Consider the following 24,392-nt stretch of genomic DNA (forward strand, 5'->3'; position numbering starts at 1 on the left):
GCATTAGCTGATGTTACTGAATGTGTTTTAAATATTGCTGCACATGGGCAGGAGTGACATCTCTATGAAGGAAGCAAAATAAAATACCCTACTTCTCCTCTTTCCCCTCCCCTAAAGTAACATCAAAAGAAAAAGAAAACTACAAACAAAAAATATGCTTAATCATGTTGAGACACCTTGAGAGATGCAAGGCAAATAATTAGAAACTAAAGCGCAAATGTTTCACAATTCATAAATATGGTGAATGATAATTTTTAGAAGGATGAAGTGAACTTAAATGACATTAGAATCTATATGAATGAAATCCAGTATTGTACAGTCTTCAAACTGTATTTGCCAGTCACACCACGTTTAATTACTACTATGCAAAGTAAAAAGCAGACATTCTACGGCATCAGTATTTATTTAGCATTGTCCATACTCTTTAAAGGCCTAAAGCACTTTCATGGGTGGTCGAGTTGCATTATTTATGTAGCACTTTAACTCTAGAAAGTTCATCAAGCGCTCAGATTTGCACCGATTTCCCAGGTGCCTGTTTGAAAAAGTGTCAATTGATTGGCCAAAGTGGGACATGTTGATGAGGTGAGTGAATTTAACACTAGAATTTCTTATTAAATGGTCATGCAAAGGAAATCATTGCCAAAGTGAATTTAACTATTAGACGTTAAACGGTAACATCAATTAAAGGGGGATTCGAATCTTGCAAGTAAAAAATAACAGTGCTTTCACCGCATTCACCTGCCAGCGCTGGAAACTATCCATAAATAAAACATCTTGCTTGGTGTCGTTTTTAAAATGTAAGCAAGGTAAGAAAATAGATTACTAGACTGTTTTCATTAGGGTTCTGTGGGAGGACAAGAAAATGTAATTCTTTCTGTAGCCCGCCAACATTTCTTTAAATGTGGAAGGGAAGACTCCTTCCTGACTAACAGGTGTCAAACAAAAGGCAGCATTCTATAAGTGCAGACAGGCAAAAAGTTGCAAACTGAATGATGAACATTTACCCATATGATATGAGTGCTGAGGGTTTTTTTGTTTAGCTAGGTTATCAAAATTCAGAAAGAATTTGCCTAAAAAACATTCAAACGCAAAATGGACCTTTCACCACTTATGTACTATTTGCGGGAGAAGCGCTATACCAGGGGGAGAGAACAGCACTAGAACACAGCTAAACAATTGGTAAAGGTGACCCCCGAAGCAGAAAACCGAGGTACCAGTAAGAAGAAATAGGAACTAAAACACTGTGCAGGATTGAAGCATACCTTTAGCTCAGTTTTACAGTGTCTAGTAAAAAAAAGAAGCAAAAGGACTTGACATATTCAAGTTTTGGAGAACTGGAGTTTCAGTCTCGACACGCAGATTTTTTTTAGTTTTTTTAAGTTGTGAAAAGCAAGCATAAACATGGCAAGCACCAAATGTGCTACATGAACAATAACGAGGTAAAAACCGCTACGACTGTCTAGGATCTGCGACGGTCATGTTTGTATTAACACTTTGAATGGAGTAGGACTTGTGTTACTCGGATGCCAGAGAGTTGGATTATATTACTCTGCGTTTCCGAAGAAGCTAGCCGAGTTTCAACCAAGTCACCATTTTATTTCAGAAATAATCTGCTACCAAAAATTCCGACTCAGAAAACCCAACACAGTCTCTGTGATAGCTACTCACCTCCTTGGCACAGTCCTTGTGAGAGCAGCAGCAGCAATGAGAGTTCACAATTACAAACACGGGACACACATCTTTCCTGCTATAGTCCATCTGAACAAAGGTCACAAATTGGAAGGAAATGAGAAGTTAATCCAACGGAGAACTCGGACAAGAAGTGCCCAAGATCAGAGTGTGCTAGCCGACAGCAGGGCACAGATAAATGCTCACATCAAAGTGAGACAGGAGCATTGTTTCAGATTTGCACACGACTTATGCCGATTTCTGAAAGAAGTCCGAAGAGCTTGGCTCGCGTTCAGTCTCTGTCAAAGCTATATTAAATATGAAAGATAACTCTTCTGAGCCCCTCCCACTCTCTTTTCCACCACTAGGAGTATTATGTGCAAACCGGCCACAAGCCACCAAGCAGCGACTGTCCCACCCACCGTTTGCACGAAGGCTCGGCCCAGATGTAAACACAGCAAAGATTATCACACCCTGCAACCCGCAAGTGGTCAGTCATATACAAAAATGTATGGAAACTGATACTATATTATGAGCAAGCAAGGACAGGCGAGCATCCAGGCAAGCCAGCCATAAACCTGCACCCGCTGTTCACAGCTCTTGGAGACGACAGAAGGGTTGTATGGAGCCCTGCAGGAAACTCGAGTTATTAGCATTATTATTTGGGCTGGGAATGCACCCCTGTATTATCTGTTAGTTTGGGATGGCCACTTCACTTGCGGGTCAGATTAAAACGACTGCTTTTTCGAACCATTACACTTAATTTTTAAATTAAGCATACCAATAAAAATAACACTATGCCAGTTATAATTTAAGTGAACATCCGTAAATGGGAAAATTCATGACAGTTTCAAAGGGGCAAAATACTAAAACCGATCCATTGTTTTTAGTTGATAATTTAGCAAACACCGAAGCAATCCCTGTCAATTTCGATTAAAAAAATAAGACGGCTTTGATAGGAACATTTTTCGACGCAATCAAAATTGTAATTGGGCATTAAAATAATTTCTAAAACGCAAATTCATGGACTTGTGGTGTGCCGTTGCAAAACTCCATTGCGGGACTCATTTCAGCACTGAGTGAAAAAGGCAGGTGTTCAATTAAATCAGCCAGATCTCACTCACCTGGGCAGCAGAGGGGGCAAGGTGAAAGCAAAGCCGATGGAAACATTGACAGAAATGCCTTACTCTGACCTGCTTGCGCACGTGGTTACTGGCACAGACTCAAACAAATCCCTGGGGATACAGATGATGCGCTCTTCACCACCTAAGACCCAGGTTTTTTTAGCACAAAAACTGAAATCACAAAGTGCATGTTGCACACCACAGTGTTAGAAAAGCACACGGGGGGGGGTCTGTGAGGTGAGCAGCTGCACTATTAGAGGAACAAGTATGGCGTATGCCTACATGGGAGGAATTTTACCTTAGTTAGCTATTCGAATCAATTTCCACACTAGACAGAACGTACAGACCCCGTGGTCCAAGGCTAATGAATTCAGCAACAAAGTCACATTACACGAATAAAAGGGCCATAAAAAAAATCCATTATTTCCCAAGAGGTTGTTACAGTGGCGGTCAGAACTGGTTTGCTACCGGTACAGACCATTCCCTTCCAAGAATTTAAAATGCCTCGGGATTTTAATGCAACAAACACACACACTACTGGTCTCTGCGCTCCGCCACAATCCCGTCTTAGAGAATGCAGCGCCAATGGACACCATATGCAATGTGAAAGACACTACAAAGGGCAGACTTGAGGCAGGGTCAGATCAGATGTCTTAACTTCGTGTGGCCTGTGCCAGGGGCAGCTTAGAGCTTGATGTACAAAGGTATTTTGCGGTCAGAAAAACTGATTCGTAATTTTTTTTTTAAAGACATGTTTAAAAAATGTTTTTACATGCTGTTAATAGGAACACAGGGACAGATCGATAACTGCTTTCATTGGCAAGTTATTTTGAGATGCAACTGCTTGTATCAGCCGCATCTCAAAATGGGCAGGTCATAAGACTCAAGGTGCAGTTTGCACGACAATTTGAGACCTATTCAATGACACATCATGTCCTTAGTGAGATATGAGGGGCCTGAGTCGGATTTAATGCCCACCACAATGGCGTGGAGATGGCGGAGACTTTTTGAGATGACAAAGGGTGTTAAAGCTAATGGGAGGGAAAAAGATATTCAGACAGGTAAACACGATTTTCAAAACCGTTTAAACTATTGAAGAATTGAGAAGCCTGTGTCTTGTATAAGGGCGCGAGAAAAGCATCCACAGATGCCATGGAGACGGTCACCTACAAGCTCCATTCCCAACGAGACAGCTCAGGTGGTTGAGTGACTGGTGCTTCGTGGGTGGGGCGTGTGGGCATATTCAACGCTGTTTGCATTTTATGTTAGCTGTTTGATGTAGTAGAAAAATAACTCGAAGAAGCAGTAGTAAGTGAATGTCCAACCCGAGATGCTGAACACAGCACAGTAGTTTATTTATGTAGTATAGCTAATACTAGCTCCCAAACATCACACGGTGATGAGGAGGTTAGAAATACCAATAGGTTATAGGGGCATTTTTTTAAAATTTGGAGTTGGGGCGTAGGAGTATGTGAGCAATTAACATGCTACCTATACCACCACTCCAATCTCCCACAGTACAAGCAAAGGCAATACCAAAAGATATGGCTGATAACTGAAAGTGCCTCTTCAGTCACTGATTAGTTTAGACAACCAATTAGCCATCATGCATGCACTCTACCACTTATATTTGCACTCATATTTCCCATGTTTTCATTCATCCACCCAGTGACTCATCCCTGCATTTACCCACTTACCCATCCACAATAAAACATACAAAGAAACTCTGCAAAGATATGCAAGATAAATTAAAAGAATAAAAGTAAAGTGAGATGCCCGATAGTACTGTTTGTGTAGCCGCAGACCACTTTAAAAAGCATCAAAGAAACAGAAAAAGGAAATAAATCTAAGGGTTCCTATAAAATCAAAACAACAGAAAACGAAGTGACTGGGCCACCACTCCCGGCACTGGAGAACTCGCCTTCAGAAGAATGTGCATGTGATGCGGCAAATTGCCACTGCTCACAGGACAATAGCCAAAGGCACACGTGAGTTAACCACTGCAGAATATGAATGACATTTGAACATAGTGAAGAGGACTGACCCAAAGGCTCTCTCGCGTCTGTATATGGATAGGATCGTTTATTTGTGTATTTATTTATTTCAAAGTCTTGGCAAACAACTGGCTTATCATATCCAGCTAAGACCTCCTGTATTCCAATTAAGCTTTTCCACAATGGTATAGACATGAAGTTACAAATATATATTTTTTTAAATTACTGTTGGCAAAACACAATTTAACCTATCCTAGAGCCCCTTACCAAGGATTCTCAAAGTACACATCTTCTACCAGGTTATTATATCTACCGAGGACTGTGCTGAGGGCACAACTGCAAACACCAAGACCTAGATTAGCTTTCATTTTCAGGCTGGGGTCCTGTTGTCACAATGGACAGCCTCTTCAACACCTGTACCCTGATAGCATATGGTTACATGTAGGTCCTGCTGATCAATGATGCAGGCCTCTGATCGATATCCAGCTCTTGCAGATACACCTTCTTGGGGAAAAGGGGACCTGCCCGACAGCTACATGGAGGACGTTTCCACATCAGGGACGCAAACTGGTGTGATAACCGAGGACTGGACCAGCACTTGGATGGAGATCTTAGTGCTGGTGTAACTGCTGTCAATGATTCTCCGCAGAGGAATACAAAAACATGATGGATGGAATGTCTGAATTCATCTCAGTTACAGGTAATTAATTATTCTGCTCACATCCAATTCCATCTTAGTTTGCCCACCACACTGCCTCAGTTTTGACCCAGGCATATGCAAACCAGTCTTGGTTCAACTCCAATAAGAACGGTCCAGCCTGAACTGCATCTGGCTGGATTGCTAAGAGCCCAACTACTCCATCAGGAACCATTGTTTCTAAGTTCTTTTCTTTGAGGAAGTGGAAGCACAAGGGGATTGGCGTGGTTAAACGCTTTTTGGTGTAATGTGACGCTGGTGTCTAGTTCCTTCCAACAGGACTGGGTCAGTATAATTTGTATTACTTTTGGACTGGGGCAGTATTGCCATGGGACCAGTGCTTCCATCACTCTTGCGATACAAAAGGGGATGATGGACGGAGCGTTTGAGCAAATCAAACACTCACCCCCAGTCAACTGATCTGGGTTTAATCCATCACCATTCTTTAGCTCACTCGGCCACCCCAGTTCAGACATGGCTATATGCAAATCAGTCTGACCCTGTGCCTCATGGGAACAGTCCAGCCGAACTGCCAAGCCATGTCTTGCCTGGACCGGAAACAAGCATCCTGGGACCGGTTTCGGATTCATAATCCTCATCAGCCAGGCTATCTTGAATCCAGTGGCCAAGTGAGCAAGGGACTCACGTCTGAGCATACCCTGCCACACTTAGGGCGAACAAAGCGATACAAAAGGGGATGATGGACGGAGCGTTTGAGCAAATCAAACACTCACCCCCAGTCAACTGATCTGGGTTTAATCCATCACCATTCTTTAGCTCACTCGGCCACCCCAGTTCAGACATGGCTATATGCAAATCAGTCTGACCCTGTGCCTCATGGGAACAGTCCAGCCCAAACTGCCAAGCCATGTCTTCCATGGACTGGAAACAAGCTTCCGGGGACCGGTTTCTGGCATTCCAGCCGTCTTCAGCCCGGCTTGCTTGAATCCAGTGGCAAAGTGAGCAAGGGACTCACGTCTGAGCATCCCCTGCCACACTTAGGGCGAACAAAGCGATACAAAAGGGGATGATGGACGGAGCAAGCCGGGCTGAAGACGGCTGGAATGCCAGAAACCGGTCCTCGGAAGCTTGTTTCCAGTCCAGGGAAGACATGGCTTGGCAGTTCGGGCTGGACTGGTCCCATGAGGCACAGGGTCAGACTGATTTGCATATAGCCATGTCTGAACTGGGGTGGCAGAGTGGGCAAAAGAACGGTGATGGATTAGACCCAGATCTTTTGACTGGGTGCGAGTGTTTGATTGATTCAGATGCTCCGTCCATCACCACCCCCTTTTGTACCGCTTTTGGCCGCCATAAGTGTGGCAGGGTATGCTCAGACGTGAGTCCCTTGCTCACTTTGCCACTGGATTCAAGCAAGCCAGGCTGAAGACGGCTGGAATGCCAGAAACCGGTCCTCGGAAGCTTGTTTCCGGTCCAGGGAAGACATGGCTTGGCAGTTCGGGCTGGACTGTTCCCATGAGGCACAGGGTCAGACTGATTTGCATATAGCCATGTCTGAACTGGGGTGGCGGAGTGGGCTAAAGAACGGTGATGGATTAGACCCAGATCTTTTGACTGGGTGTGAGTGTTTGATTGATTCAGATGCTCCGTCCATCACCACCCCCTTTTGTACTCCATCACTCTTGTGCATCAGGGTGCACTCTGGGAATGTTCAAACACTTGAGGAAACCTGCCTCCTGTGCTGCTTTCTACACAGAGAGTGGTATCCATGGTGCTGCTCTCCTTCACAACAGCAACCCAACCAGTGGAGGGGTCTGGTTCAACTGCAAAGGAGAAATGGGGCCAATTCCAGGCAGGAGTTGGCCCTTGATCCTTGTGCAAGTCTCAGCATTGAGATGAGTGGCAATAGACTATGGTGCAGACCAGTGCCCAGGGAAGGATTGATTTTACAGTCTTGGCCCAAGCCTGGGTCATACTACAACCCAGTCTATGCCCTCCTTTCCCTAGAGAAGTAGGCCACCAAAAAGAAGGCACCCTATAAGAACATATCTGATCTCCCAGTCTGCAGCACTATGCTAAGGAAGAGACAATTACTTCACCTTTTGGTGAGGAGGTGGCTTGGCGCATCTCCTTTCATACGATGAGCTGGGCTTTGCTCAAAGGTGCAATGGAGTATACAGGTCAGGGGACGTAGATCCAGAGAGACCCCATGTCCAGGGTGCCACATGTCCTTTACCTGGACTGGGACAGGCTTCAAAAATGTAAATGTAAATGTAGTATACTTGTAAAGCGCACAGCTGCCCCAGCAACGGGGCGTCCCGGCGCTGTATAACTCTGGGGAACCCATCCTGGCTTTCCCTGTGGGATGGTCCCTTGCTGGGAGTCCCCAAGGTGGAGCCAGGCATCCCCGGAATTGGTGGGGCCGTTGTGGAGATTAGGCAAGCTAATGCCCAGAGTTGCCGAGTGGAACCCCTGATTAGAGTAAGTACCGAAGCGAGAATTATCGAGTCCGCTGACCAAGGTCCACGACCCTGCCGCGTTGGGAATTGAACCCTGGTCCCAGGCTGACTTCTGCTCTCAGGCCTGCCGCCTCTAACCAGTGAGCCACACTACTCCACTCTGTAGTGTCCTGTACCTGAAGGTAGGTGGTCTTATGGCCTGGTGACCATTGAAAGGATCCATGAAGGTAGCCTGCACATGCAATTAAATGGTTTAGGGGTATGGGTGTTGTCCAATGAGCTCAGCAGAAGAAAGCATGCTCAGGACAACGTTTGGGGGGCAAGAGGCTAACCCCTCCTCCTGCTGAGGAAATTGAATGTTTCTCGCAATCAGACCACCCTTACTCTCCATGCATGCCTGGTGTCTGGAAGGACCTCATAATGATTGTGCAGGTATGCACCACATCATTTTCAGAGGCACCAGATGCACAACTTCTGTTGGTCGGCGGCTACTAACAGGCAACAAAAATATGTGCATGCCTTAAAGTTGGAACTTAGAAGGAAGAACTACCCATCACACACCTCCTGCTACCTCTCTACCCACAAGTGAAACCTCAAGTCACTCTCACTCTCACCTCACTTTACCTCTACCCTCCCCTGAAACTTCCAATCACCTGTACGCCTTATCTCTACCCACCCCTGAGCTCTCAAGCGGCCGCAGTGCAACTTGGCTAAAGCAAACTGAGAAAGATAATTGCTGTCTCACAGGTGAGACCTATTGGGTTTGCCAATGCTTGCTAGAATTCCAGCACTCGTTGCTCAAGCGCTGTATATTCATGATAAGCAACTTAAAAATGCAGACACATGGGCAACCCAAAATGGGAGTTCAGGCAGGGCACCAGTGTGCCGTCTATTTAAGCTCCCCATTTGTCAATGGCTCACATCCTCCCCCATTGCACATACAAATGTATGTCACAGATGAACACGGAAATGAAAGTATTTTAAATTCCCCGTTTGCAAAAAGTGCTACGATGCCCTCAAACACTTCCCTAAAAAATCGAGGACTGGACTTTGAATGGTAAATCATTCTCTTATCGAATATTTGTGAGTACTTTTGTGCCTCCCTTCGAGGAATCATAGAAATACAGGCACCTACGAGAGGCAGAGACAGGCAGGGAAGCATAGATAATGTGCACACCGGTATTACGAGTGTCACGTTGTCACACAGTTTCAGTGTGTCAAAAGGGACATAAGTGGCATCACCCTGAACTGTGAGAATATGTAAAAAACATGCTATCGGGGTCCCAGTCTGTGCCTGGAATACTTTAAAACCAGGAATCTGGAGAAGAGAACTATATATCCATAGAAATGCTCTAGAAAGCAAAGCAGCGCTGCAAGCTGCCAACTGGCATAAAAGCTTTTGTGCTTGGTGAATGTTATCTGGAAGGATCCCATGTAAGGGAGATACAAAAGTAGCGAAGACCGCAGACCGATATAGAGAAGGGCCATTGTCCTCAGCGTCATCCTCCCGCACACAATTCCGGAGCACAATCTCCCCAGGACACAGTGGAGCATTGCATTCGGCGCACGCAGCATATAAATATTGCTTTCTTCTTTCGGAACTTGTATCAACTTGTCAATGCTAGATCGTGTTTGAACAGTGCCACTAGTATACCAAGATACACGGACCCTCCGAATAGGCCGTTGTGCGTCTCTGAATCATTAACATCACTTGTAGACAGACTCAAAGGGCATCTTGCATTTCTGATGAGTCTGGACTGGTGACAGAAACCTACATTTATCTGCAAAAGCAAGCTCTTATCAGAATATTTCACTTTTTAACTAGCTCGCAGGATACCAATAAACTCAAACACTGCATTATCCATTCTGAAATTGCCAGCATTTCATCAGTCTTTCTTTCACCAGGTCATTGCTACTCCAAATTTCAGCTGACTTTCCAATAAGCGCTGTTGTATAGTTAATATCTAAAAATATGTCCGACTGTATAAATTGCATGCACTCCTTTTCACTATTGCCCAAGAGCGAATGCCATGCAATAAGACAGTTTTCGATTTAAGACCAGCGTTGGCAAAGTCAATAGGCTTCGGCTCTAAGAGGCCAACCTATTAATAGTTTAAACAATTTGTTTTCAAATTTAAGTTGCATGCAAATACATATATCATGACCCACAAGTTCACCCGGCTGGCAATTGTGCACTAGATTTTCTAATGAAAAAAAGCAAGCAAGAAGCTTGGCAACACTTTGCAGCTGCCACATCGTTGTAAAAATCAATACATACATAAATAAATATAAAAAAGTTAAAGCGGTACAGGAAGAGAAGCATAAACAAAGGGTACGGGTACAAAAAAAGGAAAGAAATTAAAGTGCACACAAGAGTAAAATGAATAAGTAATCGACCCGGCAGCCCTTTGCAGCTACAAAGTTCTCATAAAAGAAAAGAGAAATGTAATACACAGAAAATGTGGCTCAGGGAAGGGAGTAGCAATAGAACATGCAGAGGGCAAACAAGCAGGGAAAAGATTCTCATCAACTCTGAAGTGGAAGGATCCAACTCATTCAATCTGAACGCCGAGTCCAAAATGCTCCTGAGCACGACAAACACCAGAATAGGGAGGGATATAATTAAATCAAAAGCAGACCCCCAAGATGGTTAGCAAAGCCATGCAACAATCATGAGCAAGGCCTAGCTCAATGCCCACCCTGAGTATCTGTTATGTATTGGAAACATTAGGTCTTGCAAGAGACAGGTATTGCCGGCAATAGCAGAGACCTCAACAAAAACAAACAAAAAATTGCAATTCTCAGTGGCCATCTAGCAACAGTTATTGTCCTTGGACAACTAGCATCACCGGCACTGGCATTCCCTGTCCTAAATGAGGTCCCTTAGAGAGACGTTTCAGACAGATTGTCCCCTTCTACATGACTACGTTTCCTAATCCAAAAAATAGATTGGGAAGGCGAACATTTGGCCAACCATCATTCATTGAAAAAAAAATCTTTGTGGGACCATTTTGCAAAGGCTGGACATGTCCCAATAATAAGGTTTTCCTGAAGACTGAAACTTATGCCACTGTGTGACTGAACAAAACAGATACCCTAGAAGGTTTTCTTTGCTATTCAATGAGTCTATGGACCCTTTCTCCCCACTTGTTGAACTGGTTCTCAAAGTGTGCAGCTCTTGTTTCCATTGGGGATTTTAGAGGCGGTAGGGTAATTTTGCGGTGGTTTACCGCCTCCTCGCAATGAAGGACTATACACACAGTTACCTGCTACTATATGTCAACAAAACTTTTCAGGAATTGGAAAGAAGGCAAATACAGCTCAGAGGATCACCAGATCCTTTCACACGGTGCCTTTAAAAAAAAACACCTCGAACCGGAGGTGCTGTAAACAAGAAAAATTTGCCTGATGCCACTTACAATATTCGCTCTCGCAGTCCTTAAATACTGCTCGTTACCTGCGTTACCAAGGATATCAATGGAGAAGATTCTCCACAAGAACGCGAAATGCTTTAAAAAATGGTTTACTACGCAAGGCAAGAGGAGCACTGGAGGCAGTCCTGGTTAAGGAAGACGCACATAAACCACTTGACACAAAGCAATTATATCACAAGAGGGGAACTAAAGAAGACCAGATCTTTGCCCGCAAAATACCCGCCCACCGGCTGCAGAATCACATCCAGATGGTGTTGGATCCTCACGGCTCAACTTTAGTAAGTGATTAAGGTATCTTAGCGACCTTTACACAATACTAAGCTACACTATATGGATAGGAACGTCTCTCCTCAGAGGCCCAGGAACATTACCTGGCGTGGATCACCCTGCCTGACGCGGACTCAGAGACCAGGGAGGAATTGGAGCAGGAGATACCGGAGGCGGAAATACTGCTAGGTATAAAATCCCTCCCAAATAATAAGGCCCCCAGACGGACGGGTTTCCAAATTCCTTCTATTTGGCGTCTGCCTACTTACTAACACCATACCTCAAAAAAGTTTTCTTTAATTCCCTCCTGGACACTAGGGAGGGCTCACACTCAATGATTGAATTCTTTCCAACCTTGCCACTTCTCGCCCCTGATCTTTTCCCTCACAATGGAGCCTCTAAACCAGAGGATCCTGGCTAACTAGTTGGTCATCGGCACTGAAACTAACCAGGGACAGCAAAAGCTGGCACTTATTTCAGACTACATCCTCTGGTTTCTGACAAACCCAGCGAGATCTATACTTGCAGTCCTGGAAGAGTTGGAGCACTTTCGTCTCGCAGCAGGTTTCCAAGTGAATTGCCAAAAATCAAAGGGGATAAGGGTGGGGGTGGGGAGAGTGGATCACACCCTTGAAGAGGTCGTACAGGCAGGGACCTGCGGTGGTCTCCAAAAGGAATTAGATACCTGGGAGTCACAATTCCACCCACCATAAGTGAGGTATTTGCCAGCAATGTTCCGCTGCTCTTAAACACCCTGTTTAAGGACTTACATAGATGGGACAGGCTTGAGATTTTGTGGGTAGGCAGTATCAACTACATGAAAATAAACCTGCTACCCATGTTATTTTACCTTTTTTGCTCCCTTCCGAAGATGGTTTGTCCGGATATCCTAAAACAGGTAAATCAGAAGATGTGGATGGGAAGCAGAACCAAGTGGTGCAATCTTTGTTCACGAGGGGCCCGAGGAGGGGTGAGTGAGGTGCCATATACTGGCCAATACATTTTGGCAGCCCAGATAAGTCCAGCCATGGTGTGGTGTTTACTGGATGCGGACAAGCCCTGGTGCAGGATGGAACAGGAATGCTGCCCAGTGGCCTTACACCACGTGCTTTGGCTGCCCCCGATGGCGCAAGACCTGACCTCGGGCCGGAGGTGGATTGTGAAGATAACTTTTTATTATTGGTCAAAGTCACAGAGGACTAAGACTATTACAGTTTATCCCTCCCCAGTGAACCCTATTACAGGGAATGCGGACTTTCCGCCAGGGATTTCAGAGAAACATTACAACACATGAGCAGGAAGGGGGGCCCTTATGGGTCAGTTATACATGGAAGGGGTCCCTAAGACTCGGGACATTTCCATCTAGGCCCAAGGGATCTATACCGGATCACTCAGCTGCTACATTGGGTGCAACAACCAAAAGCCCGCGCCTTGAGGGCACAAAATACCACCAAAATCGAAGATATGTTTATAGAGGGAGACAGCTCTAAACTGCTGTCCTGTTTGTACAGAGTGCTGTACAATCCCACCAACACACTACAACTTTCATGCATGCAAAGATGGGCCGCTGATATCGGCTTGGAACTAACTGAGGGAGATTGGATTTTTCACTTGATCAGGCCACATACACACTTCCATCTGCTTCCAGCATAGGGCAAATGCCTTTAAAATAATGCTCAGTGGTCCATGACAACCATCCGATTAAAGGCCATGGTAAATGCCCCCGATAGATGCAGGAGGGGTTGCAGGATGAGAAGGACATATCTGCATAGGTGGTGGAATTACTCATACACAAAGTAGTTCTGGAGCCAGGTAATGGAAGTTATAAGAGAGTAATGTATCCCTCCCTATGCATTAGAACAAGACTTAACCTCTCCTCGGTATTCACTTACAAAACAGGTAATACATACTTCATAAAGAATTAAATCAACATTGTCCCAACAACAAATTTATTCATAGAAAAACATTCTTATTTATTCATTTTTTTAGTCACAAAAATTCCTCAATCAGAAAAATAGCATAATAAGCAACATCGTATATAGAGTATATTCAAATACGTACAATAATATCTACACAAAGCCCCACAAAACCAAAGAACCAACCATATAATTCATACGTTCTCAAAAATATTTACCAAAACATCCAACACATCCATTCAAACCTCTCACACTTCAACTACCATACTAAAGAGGAAATAATACATATATATAACAAGAAAAGGAAAGAAGCATTTGCAATGCAATAGGTCTCGCATTAGGAAAGTTTGAGCTATTGGTCTTGTAAATGACAATTTTTTTATTTATGTGTTGGTTTTGAAAATAGCTAAATTAATAGCTTTGTCATTTACAATGCCAATAGTTATAACTTTCGCAAATGTGACACCTATAGCATTTGTAATGCACCATGTTTTGTATTTACATGACTTAGATGTATTGATATTACAAATAACAATAGCTTTTATTTTTTTTAAAATAATTAATACTTAAATAAAAGTTATTGTAATTTATAATGGCAATAGCTTAAACTTTTGTAAATAACTTTTGTGAAGATTATGTTCAGTGTATTTTATTGTGACGAAAATCCAAGAACAGAAGTGAAATATTAACATATTTTTGTGACATTTGTAATACAGCTTGAAACATTGAGAGAACATATTTGAACCAGTTGTTGTTGAATGGTTGCACATATTGATGTTGTGGTGGCGACGAGTGATGCAGTGGTAGCGCAGAGTGATGCAGTGGTAGCGCAGAGTGATGCAGTGGTGGCGACGAGTGATGCAGTGGTGGCGCAGAGTGATGCAGTGGTGGCGCAGAGTGATGCAGTGGTAGCGCAGAGTGATGCAGTGGTAGCGCAGAGTGATGCAGTGGTAGCGCAGAGTGATGCAGTGGTAGCGCAGAGTGATGCAGTGGTAGCGCAGAGTGATGCAGTGGTAGCGCAGAGTGATGCAGTGGTAGCGCAGAGTGATGCAGTGGTAGCGCAGAGTGATGCAGTGGTAGCGCAGAGTGATGCAGTGGTAGCGCAGAGTGATGCTGTGGTAGCGCAGAGTGATGCTGTGGTAGCGCAGAGTGATGCTGTGGTAGCGCAGAGTGATGCTGTGGTAGCGCAGAGTGATGCTGTGGTAGCGCAGAGTGATGCAGTGGTAGCGCAGAGTGATGCAGTGGTAGCGCAGAGTGATGCAGTGGTAGCGCAGAGTGATGCAGTGGTAGCGCAGAGTGATGCAGTGGTAGCGCAGAGTGATGCAGTGGTAGCGCAGAGTGATGCAGTGGTAGCGCAGAGTGATGCAGTGGTAGCGCAGAGTGATGCAGTGGTGGCCCCGAGTGATGCAGTGGTGGCCCCGAGTGATGCTGTGGTGGCCCCGAGTGATGCTGTGGTGGCCCCGAGTGATGCTGTGGTGGCCCCGAGTGATGCTGTGGTGGCCCCGAGTGATGCTGTGGTGGCCCCGAGTGATGCTGTGGTGGCCCCGAGTGATGCTGTGGTGGCCCCGAGTGATGCTGTGGTGGCCCCGAGTGATGCTGTGGTGGCCCCGAGTGATGCTGTGGTGGCCCCGAGTGATGCTGTGGTGGCCCCGAGTGATGCTGTGGTGGCCCCGAGTGATGCTGTGGTGGCCCCGAGTGATGCTGTGGTGGCCCCGAGTGATGCTGTGGTGGCCCCGAGTGATGCTGTGGTGGCCCCGAGTGATGCTGTGGTGGCCCCGAGTGATGCTGTGGTGGCCCCGAGTGATGCTGTGGTGGCCCCGAGTGATGCTGTGGTGGCCCCGAGTGATGCTGTGGTGGCCCCGAGTGATGCTGTGGTGGCCCCGAGTGATGCTGTGGTGGCCCCGAGTGATGCTGTGGTGGCCCCGAGTGATGCTGTGGTGGCCCCGAGTGATGCTGTGGTGGCCCCGAGTGATGCTGTGGTGGCCCCGAGTGATGCTGTGGTGGCCCCGAGTGATGCTGTGGTAGCGCAGAGTGATGCTGTGGTAGCGCAGAGTGATGCTGTGGTAGCGCAGAGTGATGCTGTGGTAGCGCAGAGTGATGCTGTGGTAGCGCAGAGTGATGCTGTGGTAGCGCAGAGTGATGCTGTGGTAGCGCAGAGTGATGCTGTGGTAGCGCAGAGTGATGCTGTGGTAGCGCAGAGTGATGCTGTGGTAGCGCAGAGTGATGCTGTGGTAGCGCAGAGTGATGCTGTGGTAGCGCAGAGTGATGCTGTGGTAGCGCAGAGTGATGCTGTGGTGGTGCTGTGGTGGTGCTGTGGTGGTGCTGGGGTGGTGCTGTGGTGGTGCTGGGGTGGTGTTGTGGTGGTGCTGGGGTGGTGCTGTGGTGGTGCTGGGGTGGCGCCGAGGGATGCTGTGGTGCCCCCGAGTGATGCTGTGGTGCCCCCGAGTGATGCTGTGGTGCCCCCGAGTGATGCTGTGGTGGCCCCGAGTGATGCTGTGGTGGCCCCGAGTGATGCTGGGGTGGCGCCGAGTGATGCTGGGGTGGCCCCGAGTGATGCTGTGGTGGCCCCGAGTGATGCTGTGGTGGCCCCGAGTGATGCTGTGGTGGCCCCGAGTGATGCTGTGGTGGCCCCGAGTGATGCTGTGGTGGCCCCGAGTGATGCTGTGGTGGCCCCGAGTGATGCTGTGGTGGCCCCGAGTGATGCTGTGGTGGCCCCGAGTGATGCTGTGGTGGCCCCGAGTGATGCTGTGGTGGCCCCGAGTGATGCTGTGGTGGCCCCGAGTGATGCTGTGGTGGCCCCGAGTGATGCTGTGGTGGCCCCGAGTGATGCTGTGGTGGCCCCGAGTGATGCTGTGGTGGCCCCGAGTGATGCTGTGGTGGCCCCGAGTGATGCTGTGGTGGCCCCGAGTGATGCTGTGGTGGCCCCGAGTGATGCTGTGGTGGCCCCGAGTGATGCTGTGGTGGCCCGAGTGATGCTGTGGTGGCCCAGAGTGATGCTGTGGTGGCCCCGAGTGATGCTGTGGTGGCCCCGAGTGATGCTGTGGTGGCCCCGAGTGATGCTGGGGTGGCGCCGAGTGATGCTGGGGTGGCGCCGAGTGATGCTGGGGTGGCGCCGAGTGATGCTGGGGTGGCGCCGAGTGATGCTGGGGTGGCGATGCTGGGGTGGCGCCGAGTGATGCTGGGGTGGCGATGCTGGGGTGGCGCCGAGTGATGCTGGGGTGGCGCCGAGTGATGCTGGGGTGGCGCCGAGTGATGATGGGGTGGCGCCGAGTGATGATGGGGTGGCGCCGAGTGATGATGGGGTGGCGCCGAGTGATGATGGGGTGGCGCCGAGTGATGATGGGGTGGCGCCGAGTGATGATGGGGTGGCGCCGAGTGATGATGGGGTGGCGCCGAGTGATGATGGGGTGGCGCCGAGTGATGCTGGGGTGGCGCCGAGTGATGCTGGGGTGGCGCCGAGTGATGCTGGGGTGGCGCCGAGTGATGCTGGGGTGGCGCCGAGTGATGCTGGGGTGGCGCCGAGTGATGCTGGGGTGGCGCCGAGTAATGCTGGGGTGGCGATGCTGGGGTGGCGCCGAGTGATGCTGGGGTGGCGCATAATGATGCTGTGGTGGCGCATAATGATGCTGTGGTGGCGCATAGTGATGCTGTGGTGGCGCATAGTGATGCTGTGGTGTTCCAGAGTGATGCTGTAGTGTTCCTGAGTGATGCTGTGGTGGTGCTGTGGTGGTGCTGAGTGGTGCTGTGGTGGTGCTGGGGTGGTGCTGGGGTGGTGCTGGGGTGGTGCTGGGGTGGTGCTGAGTGATGCTGGGGTGGCGATGCTGGGGTGGCGCCGAGTGATGCTGTGGTGGCGCATAGTGATGCTGTGGTGGCGCATAGTGATGCTGTGGTGTTCCAGAGTGATGCTGGGGTGGCGCCGAGTGATGCTGGGGTGGCGCCGAGTGATGCTGGGGTGGCGCCGAGTGATGCTGGGGTGGCGCCGAGTGATGCTGGGGTGGCGCCGAGTGATGCTGGGGTGGCGCCGAGTGATGCTGGGGTGGCGCCGAGTGATGCTGGGGTGGCGCCGAGTGATGCTGGGGTGGCGCCGAGTGATGCTGGGGTGGCGCCGAGTGATGCTGGGGTGGCGCCGAGTGATGCTGGGGTGGCGCCGAGTGATGCTGGGGTGGCGCCGAGTGATGCTGGGGTGGCGCCGAGTGATGCTGGGGTGGCGCCGAGTGATGCTGGGGTGGCGCCGAGTGATGCTGGGGTGGCGCCGAGTGATGCTGGGGTGGCGCCGAGTGATGCTGGGGTGGCGCCGAGTGATGCTGGGGTGGCGCCGAGTGATGCTGGGGTGGCGCCGAGTGATGCTGGGGTGGCGCCGAGTGATGCTGGGGTGGCTGCTGGGGTGGCGCCGAGTGATGCTGGGGTGGCGCCGAGTGATGCTGGGGTGGCGCCGAGTGATGCTGTGGTGGTGTGGTGGTGCCGAGTGATGCTGTGGTGGTGCCGAGTGATGCTGTGGTGGTGCCGAGTGATGCTGTGGTGGTGCCGAGTGATGCTGTGGTGGTGCCGAGTGATGCTGTGGTGGTGCCGAGTGATGCTGTGGTGGTGCCGAGTGATGCTGTGGTGGTGCCGAGTGATGCTGTGGTGGTGCCGAGTGATGCTGTGGTGGTGCCGAGTGATGCTGTGGTGGTGCCGAGTGATGCTGTGGTGGTGCCGAGTGATAATGTGGTGGTGCCGAGTGATAATGTGGTGGTGCCGAGTGATAATGTGGTGGTGCCGAGTGGTGCTGAGTGGTGCTGAGTGGTGCTGGGGTGGTGCTGGGGTGGTGCTGGGGTGGTGCTGGGGTGGTGCTGGGGTGGTGCTGGGGTGGTGCTGGGGTGGCGCCGAGTGATGCTGGGGTGGCGCCGAGTGATGCTGGGGTGGCGCCGAGTGATGCTGGGGTGGTGCCGAGTGATGCTGTGGTGGCGCCGAGTGATGCTGGGGTGGCGCCGAGTGATGCTGGGGTGGCGCCGAGTGATGCTGGGGTGGCGCCGAGTGATGCTGGGGTGGCGCCGAGTGATGCTGGGGTGGCGCCGAGTGATGCTGGGGTGGCGCCGAGTGATGCTGGGGTGGCGCCGAGTGATGCTGGGGTGGCGCCGAGTGATGCTGGGGTGGCGCCGAGTGATGCTGGGGTGGCGCCGAGTGATGCTGGGGTGGCGCCGAGTGATGCTGGGGTGGCGCCGAGTGATGCTGGGGTGGCGCCGAGTGATGCTGGGGTGGCGCCGAGTGATGCTGGGGTGGCGCCGAGTGATGCTGGGGTGGCGCCGAGTGATGCTGGGGTGGCGCCGAGTGATGCTGGGGTGGCGCCGAGTGATGCTGGGGTGGCGCCGAGTGATGCTGGGGTGGCGCCGAGTGATGCTGGGGTGGCGCCGAGTGATGCTGGGGTGGCGCCGAGTGATGCTGGGGTGGCGCCGAGTGATGCTGGGGTGGCGCCGAGTGATGCTGGGGTGGCGCCGAGTGGTGCAGGGGTGGCGCCGAGTGGTGCTGGGGTGGTGTGGTGGTGCCGAGTGGTGCTGTGGTGGTGTGGTGGTGCCGAGTGATGCTGTGGTGGTGCCGAGTGATGCTGTGGTGGTGCCGAGTGATGCTGTGGTGGTGCCGAGTGATGCTGTGGTGGTGCCGAGTGATGCTGTGGTGGTGCCGAGTGATGCTGTGGTGGTGCCGAGTGATGCTGTGGTGGTGCCGAGTGATGCTGTGGTGGTGCCGAGTGATGCTGTGGTGGTGCCGAGTGATGCTGTGGTGGTGCCGAGTGATGCTGTGGTGGTGCCGAGTGATAATGTGGTGGTGCCGAGTGATAATGTGGTGGTGCCGAGTGATAATGTGGTGGTGCTGAGTGGTGCTGAGTGGTGCTGAGTGGTGCTGTGGTGGTGCTGAGTAGTGCTGTGGTGGTGCTGAGTAGTGCTGTGGTGGTGCTGAGTGGTGCTGTGGTGGCGCTGAGTGGTGCTGTGGTGGTGCTGAGTGGTGCTGTGGTGGCGCTGAGTGGTGCTGTGGTGGCGCTGAGTGGTGGTCCTGAGTAATGCTGGGGTTGCGCTGAGTGGTGCTGTGGTGGTGCTGAGTGATGCTGTGGTGATGCTGTGGTGGTGCTGAGTGATGCTGTGGTGGTGCTGAGTGGTGCTGAGTGGTGCTGAGTGGTGCTGTGGTGGTGCTGAGTGGTGCTGTGGTGGTGCTGAGTGGTGCTGTGGTGGTGCTGAGTGGTGCTGTGGTGGTGCTGAATGGTGCTGTGGTGGCGCTGAGTGGTGCTGTGGTGGCGCTGAGTGGTGCTGTGGTGGCGCTGTGGTGGCGCTGAGTGGTGGTCCTGAGTAATGCTGGGGTTGCGCTGAGTGGTTCTGTGGTGGTGCTGAGTGATGCTGTGGTGGTGCTGTGGTGGTGCTGTGGTGGTGCTGGGGTGGCGCTGAGTGATGCTGGGGTGGCGCTGAGTGATGCTGGGGTGGCGCTGAGTGATGCTGGGGTGGCGCTGAGTGATGCTGGGGTGGCGCTGAGTGATGCTGGGGTGGCGCTGAGTGATGCTGGGGTGGCGCTGAGTGATGCTGGGGTGGCGCTGAGTGATGCTGGGGTGGCGCTGAGTGATGCTGGGGTGGCGCCGAGTGATGCTGGGGTGGCGCCGAGTGATGCTGGGGTGGCGCCGAGTGATGCTGGGGTGGCGCCGAGTGATGCTGGGGTGGCGCTGAGTGATGCTGAGGTGGCGCTGAGTGATGCTGGGGTGGCGCTGAGTGATGCTGGGGTGGCGCTGAGTGATGCTGGGGTGGCGCTGAGTGATGCTGCTGAGTGGTGCTGAGTGGTGCTGCTGAGTGATGCTGTGGTGGTGCTGAGTGATGCTGTGGTGGTGCTGAGTGATGCTGTGGTGGTGCTGAGTGATGCTGTGGTGGTGCTGAGTGATGCTGTGGTGGTGCTGAGTGATGCTGTGGTGGTGCTGAGTGATGCTGTGGTGGTGCTGTGGTGGTGCTGAGTGATAATGTGGTGGTGCTGAGTGATAATGTGGTGGTGCTGAGTGGTGCTGTGGTGGTGCCGAGTGATAATGTGGTGGTACTGAGTGGTGCTGTGGTGGTGCTGAGTGGTGCTGCAAATAAAGAGCCATCCTGCTGTGCTTCCCCGTTACATGCACAGAGACACCTGCCAGATCTTAAGAAAGGATGCATTATGGAAAGAAATCACTGCCCATCACAGTGGTGAAATTGATATACAGAACCCTGTGGTTCCAATTTCCAGTGGCCTCGGCTTAGCTCTTTTGATGTTGGGGCCTGTGGAGAGTGTGTGTTTGGACAGCCATGGGGCGGAGTCGCCAAGCCTTTAAATATGCCGGAGAACACAGACCACCACAGAGCACCGCACCGGGGTCCTTAGACCAGAATTACCGAGGCGCTGTCACTAAAGGAAACACGCATCTAGGAATGCCATATATCGCCGGAAGGGAGGAACCACGGAGGAAGTTTATGGAAAGTGAGCACATTCCCTTGGTCTTTCAAACGTCAAAAAAAGAATACAACTGATGGCATTGCTGTCAACAGGCAGTAAATGTTACTTTCAAAGCCGACCCCGTTGTGAGCGAATTCTCTTCAAATACAGATAGTAACGGGAGAAAATGATTCGCTTTCAAGAAATAAATAGACGAAAAAGACTAAATGAATCAAAAAGAGATTGCGGTGGCATTAAGTATCTGGTGGTTTGATGTTTCCCACCAATTCTGATCAGGACAAATGCGTGCTTGCAAAAATAAACCAAGAAGTTCAAAGGGCACCCACTCTGCCAGGTTTAGTACATAACTGTTCAGTACATGACATATGTTAGGAATCGGATGAATAAACAAGCGCAAAAGACACGCAGGATACTTAAAAGCGGCCGTGAAATGAAAGTAAAAGCGGACGGGAAATGCTCTCGGCATTGCGGGGGCGCATTCCTTTGAAGTGTGAAGCAGGGGGCGGGGGAGCGGATCCCTTTGAAGTAAAGCTCTCGGCATTGCTGTGGCAGGTCTGATGCAATGATGCGAGGCAGGCGGCTCGGAGAGCAAATGGAAAGCGCGTGCACGGGCACATGCACTCGGCACAATGCGTCTGGTTTAGCTTTCGTGGATCCAACTCTATAAGTCTCGACATCTGCAATGCGCAAGCGCATTGGCAGAGGTCGAGACATAAAAAGGAGGCGCCGACACGCGTTTCAGAAAAGGACCATGTGTCCACAGTTCCTTCGTCAGGGCGCAAAATAGATACTGTAATAGATCCAAAAGCCTCTTAATACACGTAGTGGTGATTCTTTTTCAAACAAAATACAGTTAGTCGATCAAAAAAAACTTTTCTTTATACACAGGGGCTTAATTCTGAGATTACATCCTATTCCACAGAACAATCATGGAGTTTCTGCGGATAGAGGCTATCAGATATACAAACTTCTTCAAAATCAGGAGATAATTACAGGGGGTGGCTCATAACTACTCGAGAAAGCGGAAGTCCACAAGTCTTTCAAGTGCAGGTATTGGGGGCAGGTGCACGTGGTGTACCCTTGAGCTGTCCCAAGTAAACTTGTCAACACACGGAGCTTAGTAAACAAGTTCCTCTCTATGGGGCTTGAGTGAAGCCAAACTCCCAGGCGGTCCTCTAAGGATACATGAGGGGGAACCGAGAGCACTCGTGTTAAAGGAAAACCTCAGACAAATATTTCTTCAAGCTTCAACAGTGGCAACGGCATTCAAAAAAAGGGCTAAGATTTCACCCGTAAAATAAGAAATATTTGTCTGAGATTTTCGTCGGACAGCATGAAGTCAGCATAGTAACCTACGTCGACAACACCCGGGTCATCCACTCCCTGACTAAATACCCCCACACCACCAGACCCAGCTTCCAGGAAGGAATGGAGGAGATCGCATCCTGGATGAGCTGCAGCTGTCTGAAGCTTAACTAGGAGAAAACAGACGTCCTCGGACCCTCCCTCTCTGCATGGGACAAATAGTGGCCCACTGCCCTCAGCAGCAAGTAACCCCCATGGACCACGCCCGGAACATCAGCATCATACTCTACTCCTCCCTCATCAAGACCAGACAGATCAACGCCGTCGCCTCCACCTGCTTCAACAACCCCTGCATCCTTCACAAGACCAAATGGAGCCCCCCCCTCCCGAATCAAGAAAATCCATCACCCACGCACTCATAACCAGCAGACTGGACTATGGAAATGCCCTCTACGCCGGGATCAACAAATCTCTGCTCCGCAAGCTACAGACCAAACAGAACACGGCAGCCAGACTCGTCCTCAGCATCCCTTGACACGAACACATCACCCAACACCTGCGAGACCTCCATTGGCTCCCCGTCGAGAAGAGAGTAACCTTCAAGATACTCACCCACCCCTACAAAAGCCTCCACAACACCGGACCCCAATATCTCAACAAAAGAATCTCCTTCCAAGTACCCAAGAGAAACCTCCGATCCGCCGACCTCGTCGAATCCCAACGCATTCGCAGAGCTAGAATGGGTAGAAGAGCCTTCTTCATCGCAGCAAAGACCTGGAACAAGCTAGTGATCAACATCAGACACTCCCCCACGCTGCAAATCTTCAGGAAGACCTACCAGAGCTGACGAGAGCTGTACCCCCTCCCTCCCACAGCGCGTTGAGACCCTTATGGGTGAGTAGCGTGCTTCACAATTCCCTGATTGATAGAAGAGGAAGCTCAGGATCTGCCTGCCTCGACCAGCCTTATTGACTACCAGTTCGTAAACGAGCTATCTTCAGGTTTCGGTGCCAGACACATACAGCACATCATGGTAACGCCCCCCAGGCTATGGTTAAATAAAGTCAACTTTTACAAACTCACTCGGAAACTCAGATAAGCCAGCAAGGCCTTGATATTCTGCCAAGGAAATAAGAAATCCTGGATGAGTGCACGCTCTTAACTTCTTAGCCGCCACTCACTAGAATAGGCTCCCTCAGGATTTGCACAGAGTCAGACTTGCTGACTTTTAGAAAAAAATTGAAGACATGGTTACATCCACTTTGAGTCAATAACTGGTTACTGGTTAATAAGATAAAACTAGTGCCCGGATATCCCTCTGGGGATGATTTGTGCGCTTTACAAATACAAAATACAAATGGTAAAATATAGGGCTTGTTTGAATCAAATTTGATTCTAGCCTATCGTGCCAAAAGTTAAAGTGTACTATTTTAAAAAGCCAACAATGGGTGACCGGTGTCAAGAGAGAAGTAACACATTCTGAGCCTTTTATTTATTAGTATTGCTTCATTGAAGAATTCTTTTTAGCCAAATAAGACTGCAATGTTACCATATAAAATTACCAGATGTGCATAGATGTATTTCTCATAAATCAGAGTCTGAGGCTCAGCAATAAAAAGGAAGGCCAAAAGACTAATTCCTTGCTGGATCACAAGATCTGTAAACAAAGACTTTTTTTGTGTGTAGTATTCATGCGCACCATCTACACGTGTATTCTGGCACTGAGTAGGTGTGGTTGTGCCTGGTCCTGCATATGGTAGGTTGGTTGATTAAAAACGCCAGTTCTTCCGCTTCTTGTGGAATTCAAGAAGAAAGGAGGAAACTCTGACATGGAGTGGGGTGTCGTTTCAAACTATGGGAGCGATGTAAGAGAACGCCTGTCCTCCTGATCCGGGTTAGTGTATGTGTGAGAGTAGGAGTCTTGCAGAGCAGACCATGTCTGGGTGATTGGTGGAAGGAGATGAGACTGTCAGGTAGGCGGGGCCTGAGTTCTATAGTGCCTTGAATATGTGCGAGAGGAGATTGGATTGAGTGTGTTTGTGTATCAGGAATCCGTGTAGTTCACGGAGGTGTGGAGTGATTGGAGTTTTGTGGGTGAAGTTGAGGGTGAGCCTGGCTGTAGACTTCTGGAATGTTTGT

At 49.8% G+C, this 24,392-nt stretch overlaps 1 protein-coding gene across 6 annotated transcripts in view; it reads right to left on the minus strand.

The window, feature by feature from the left end:
* WNK1 (WNK lysine deficient protein kinase 1) overlaps positions 1 to 24,392 on the minus strand; it is a 1,347,111-nt gene that overhangs the window by 923,104 nt on the left and 399,615 nt on the right. Inside the window, exon 1 of one of the 6 annotated variants that reach the window (XM_078673701.1) lies at positions 1,669 to 1,921. The exons of 4 other annotated variants lie outside the window; for them this stretch is intronic. In XM_078673701.1, the coding sequence (XP_078529827.1) occupies positions 1,669 to 1,758 (90 nt within the window). In that variant the 5' untranslated portion in view covers positions 1,759 to 1,921. Of the gene's footprint in view, positions 1 to 1,668; positions 1,922 to 24,392 lie in introns of those variants that run through there. One more of the 6 variants, XM_078673702.1, reaches the window with a different exon arrangement.

The sequence above is a fragment of the Lissotriton helveticus genome, chromosome 1_1, assembly GCF_964261635.1.
Source record: "Lissotriton helveticus chromosome 1_1, aLisHel1.1, whole genome shotgun sequence".
In the NCBI taxonomy this organism is placed as follows: domain Eukaryota; kingdom Metazoa; phylum Chordata; class Amphibia; order Caudata; family Salamandridae; genus Lissotriton; species Lissotriton helveticus.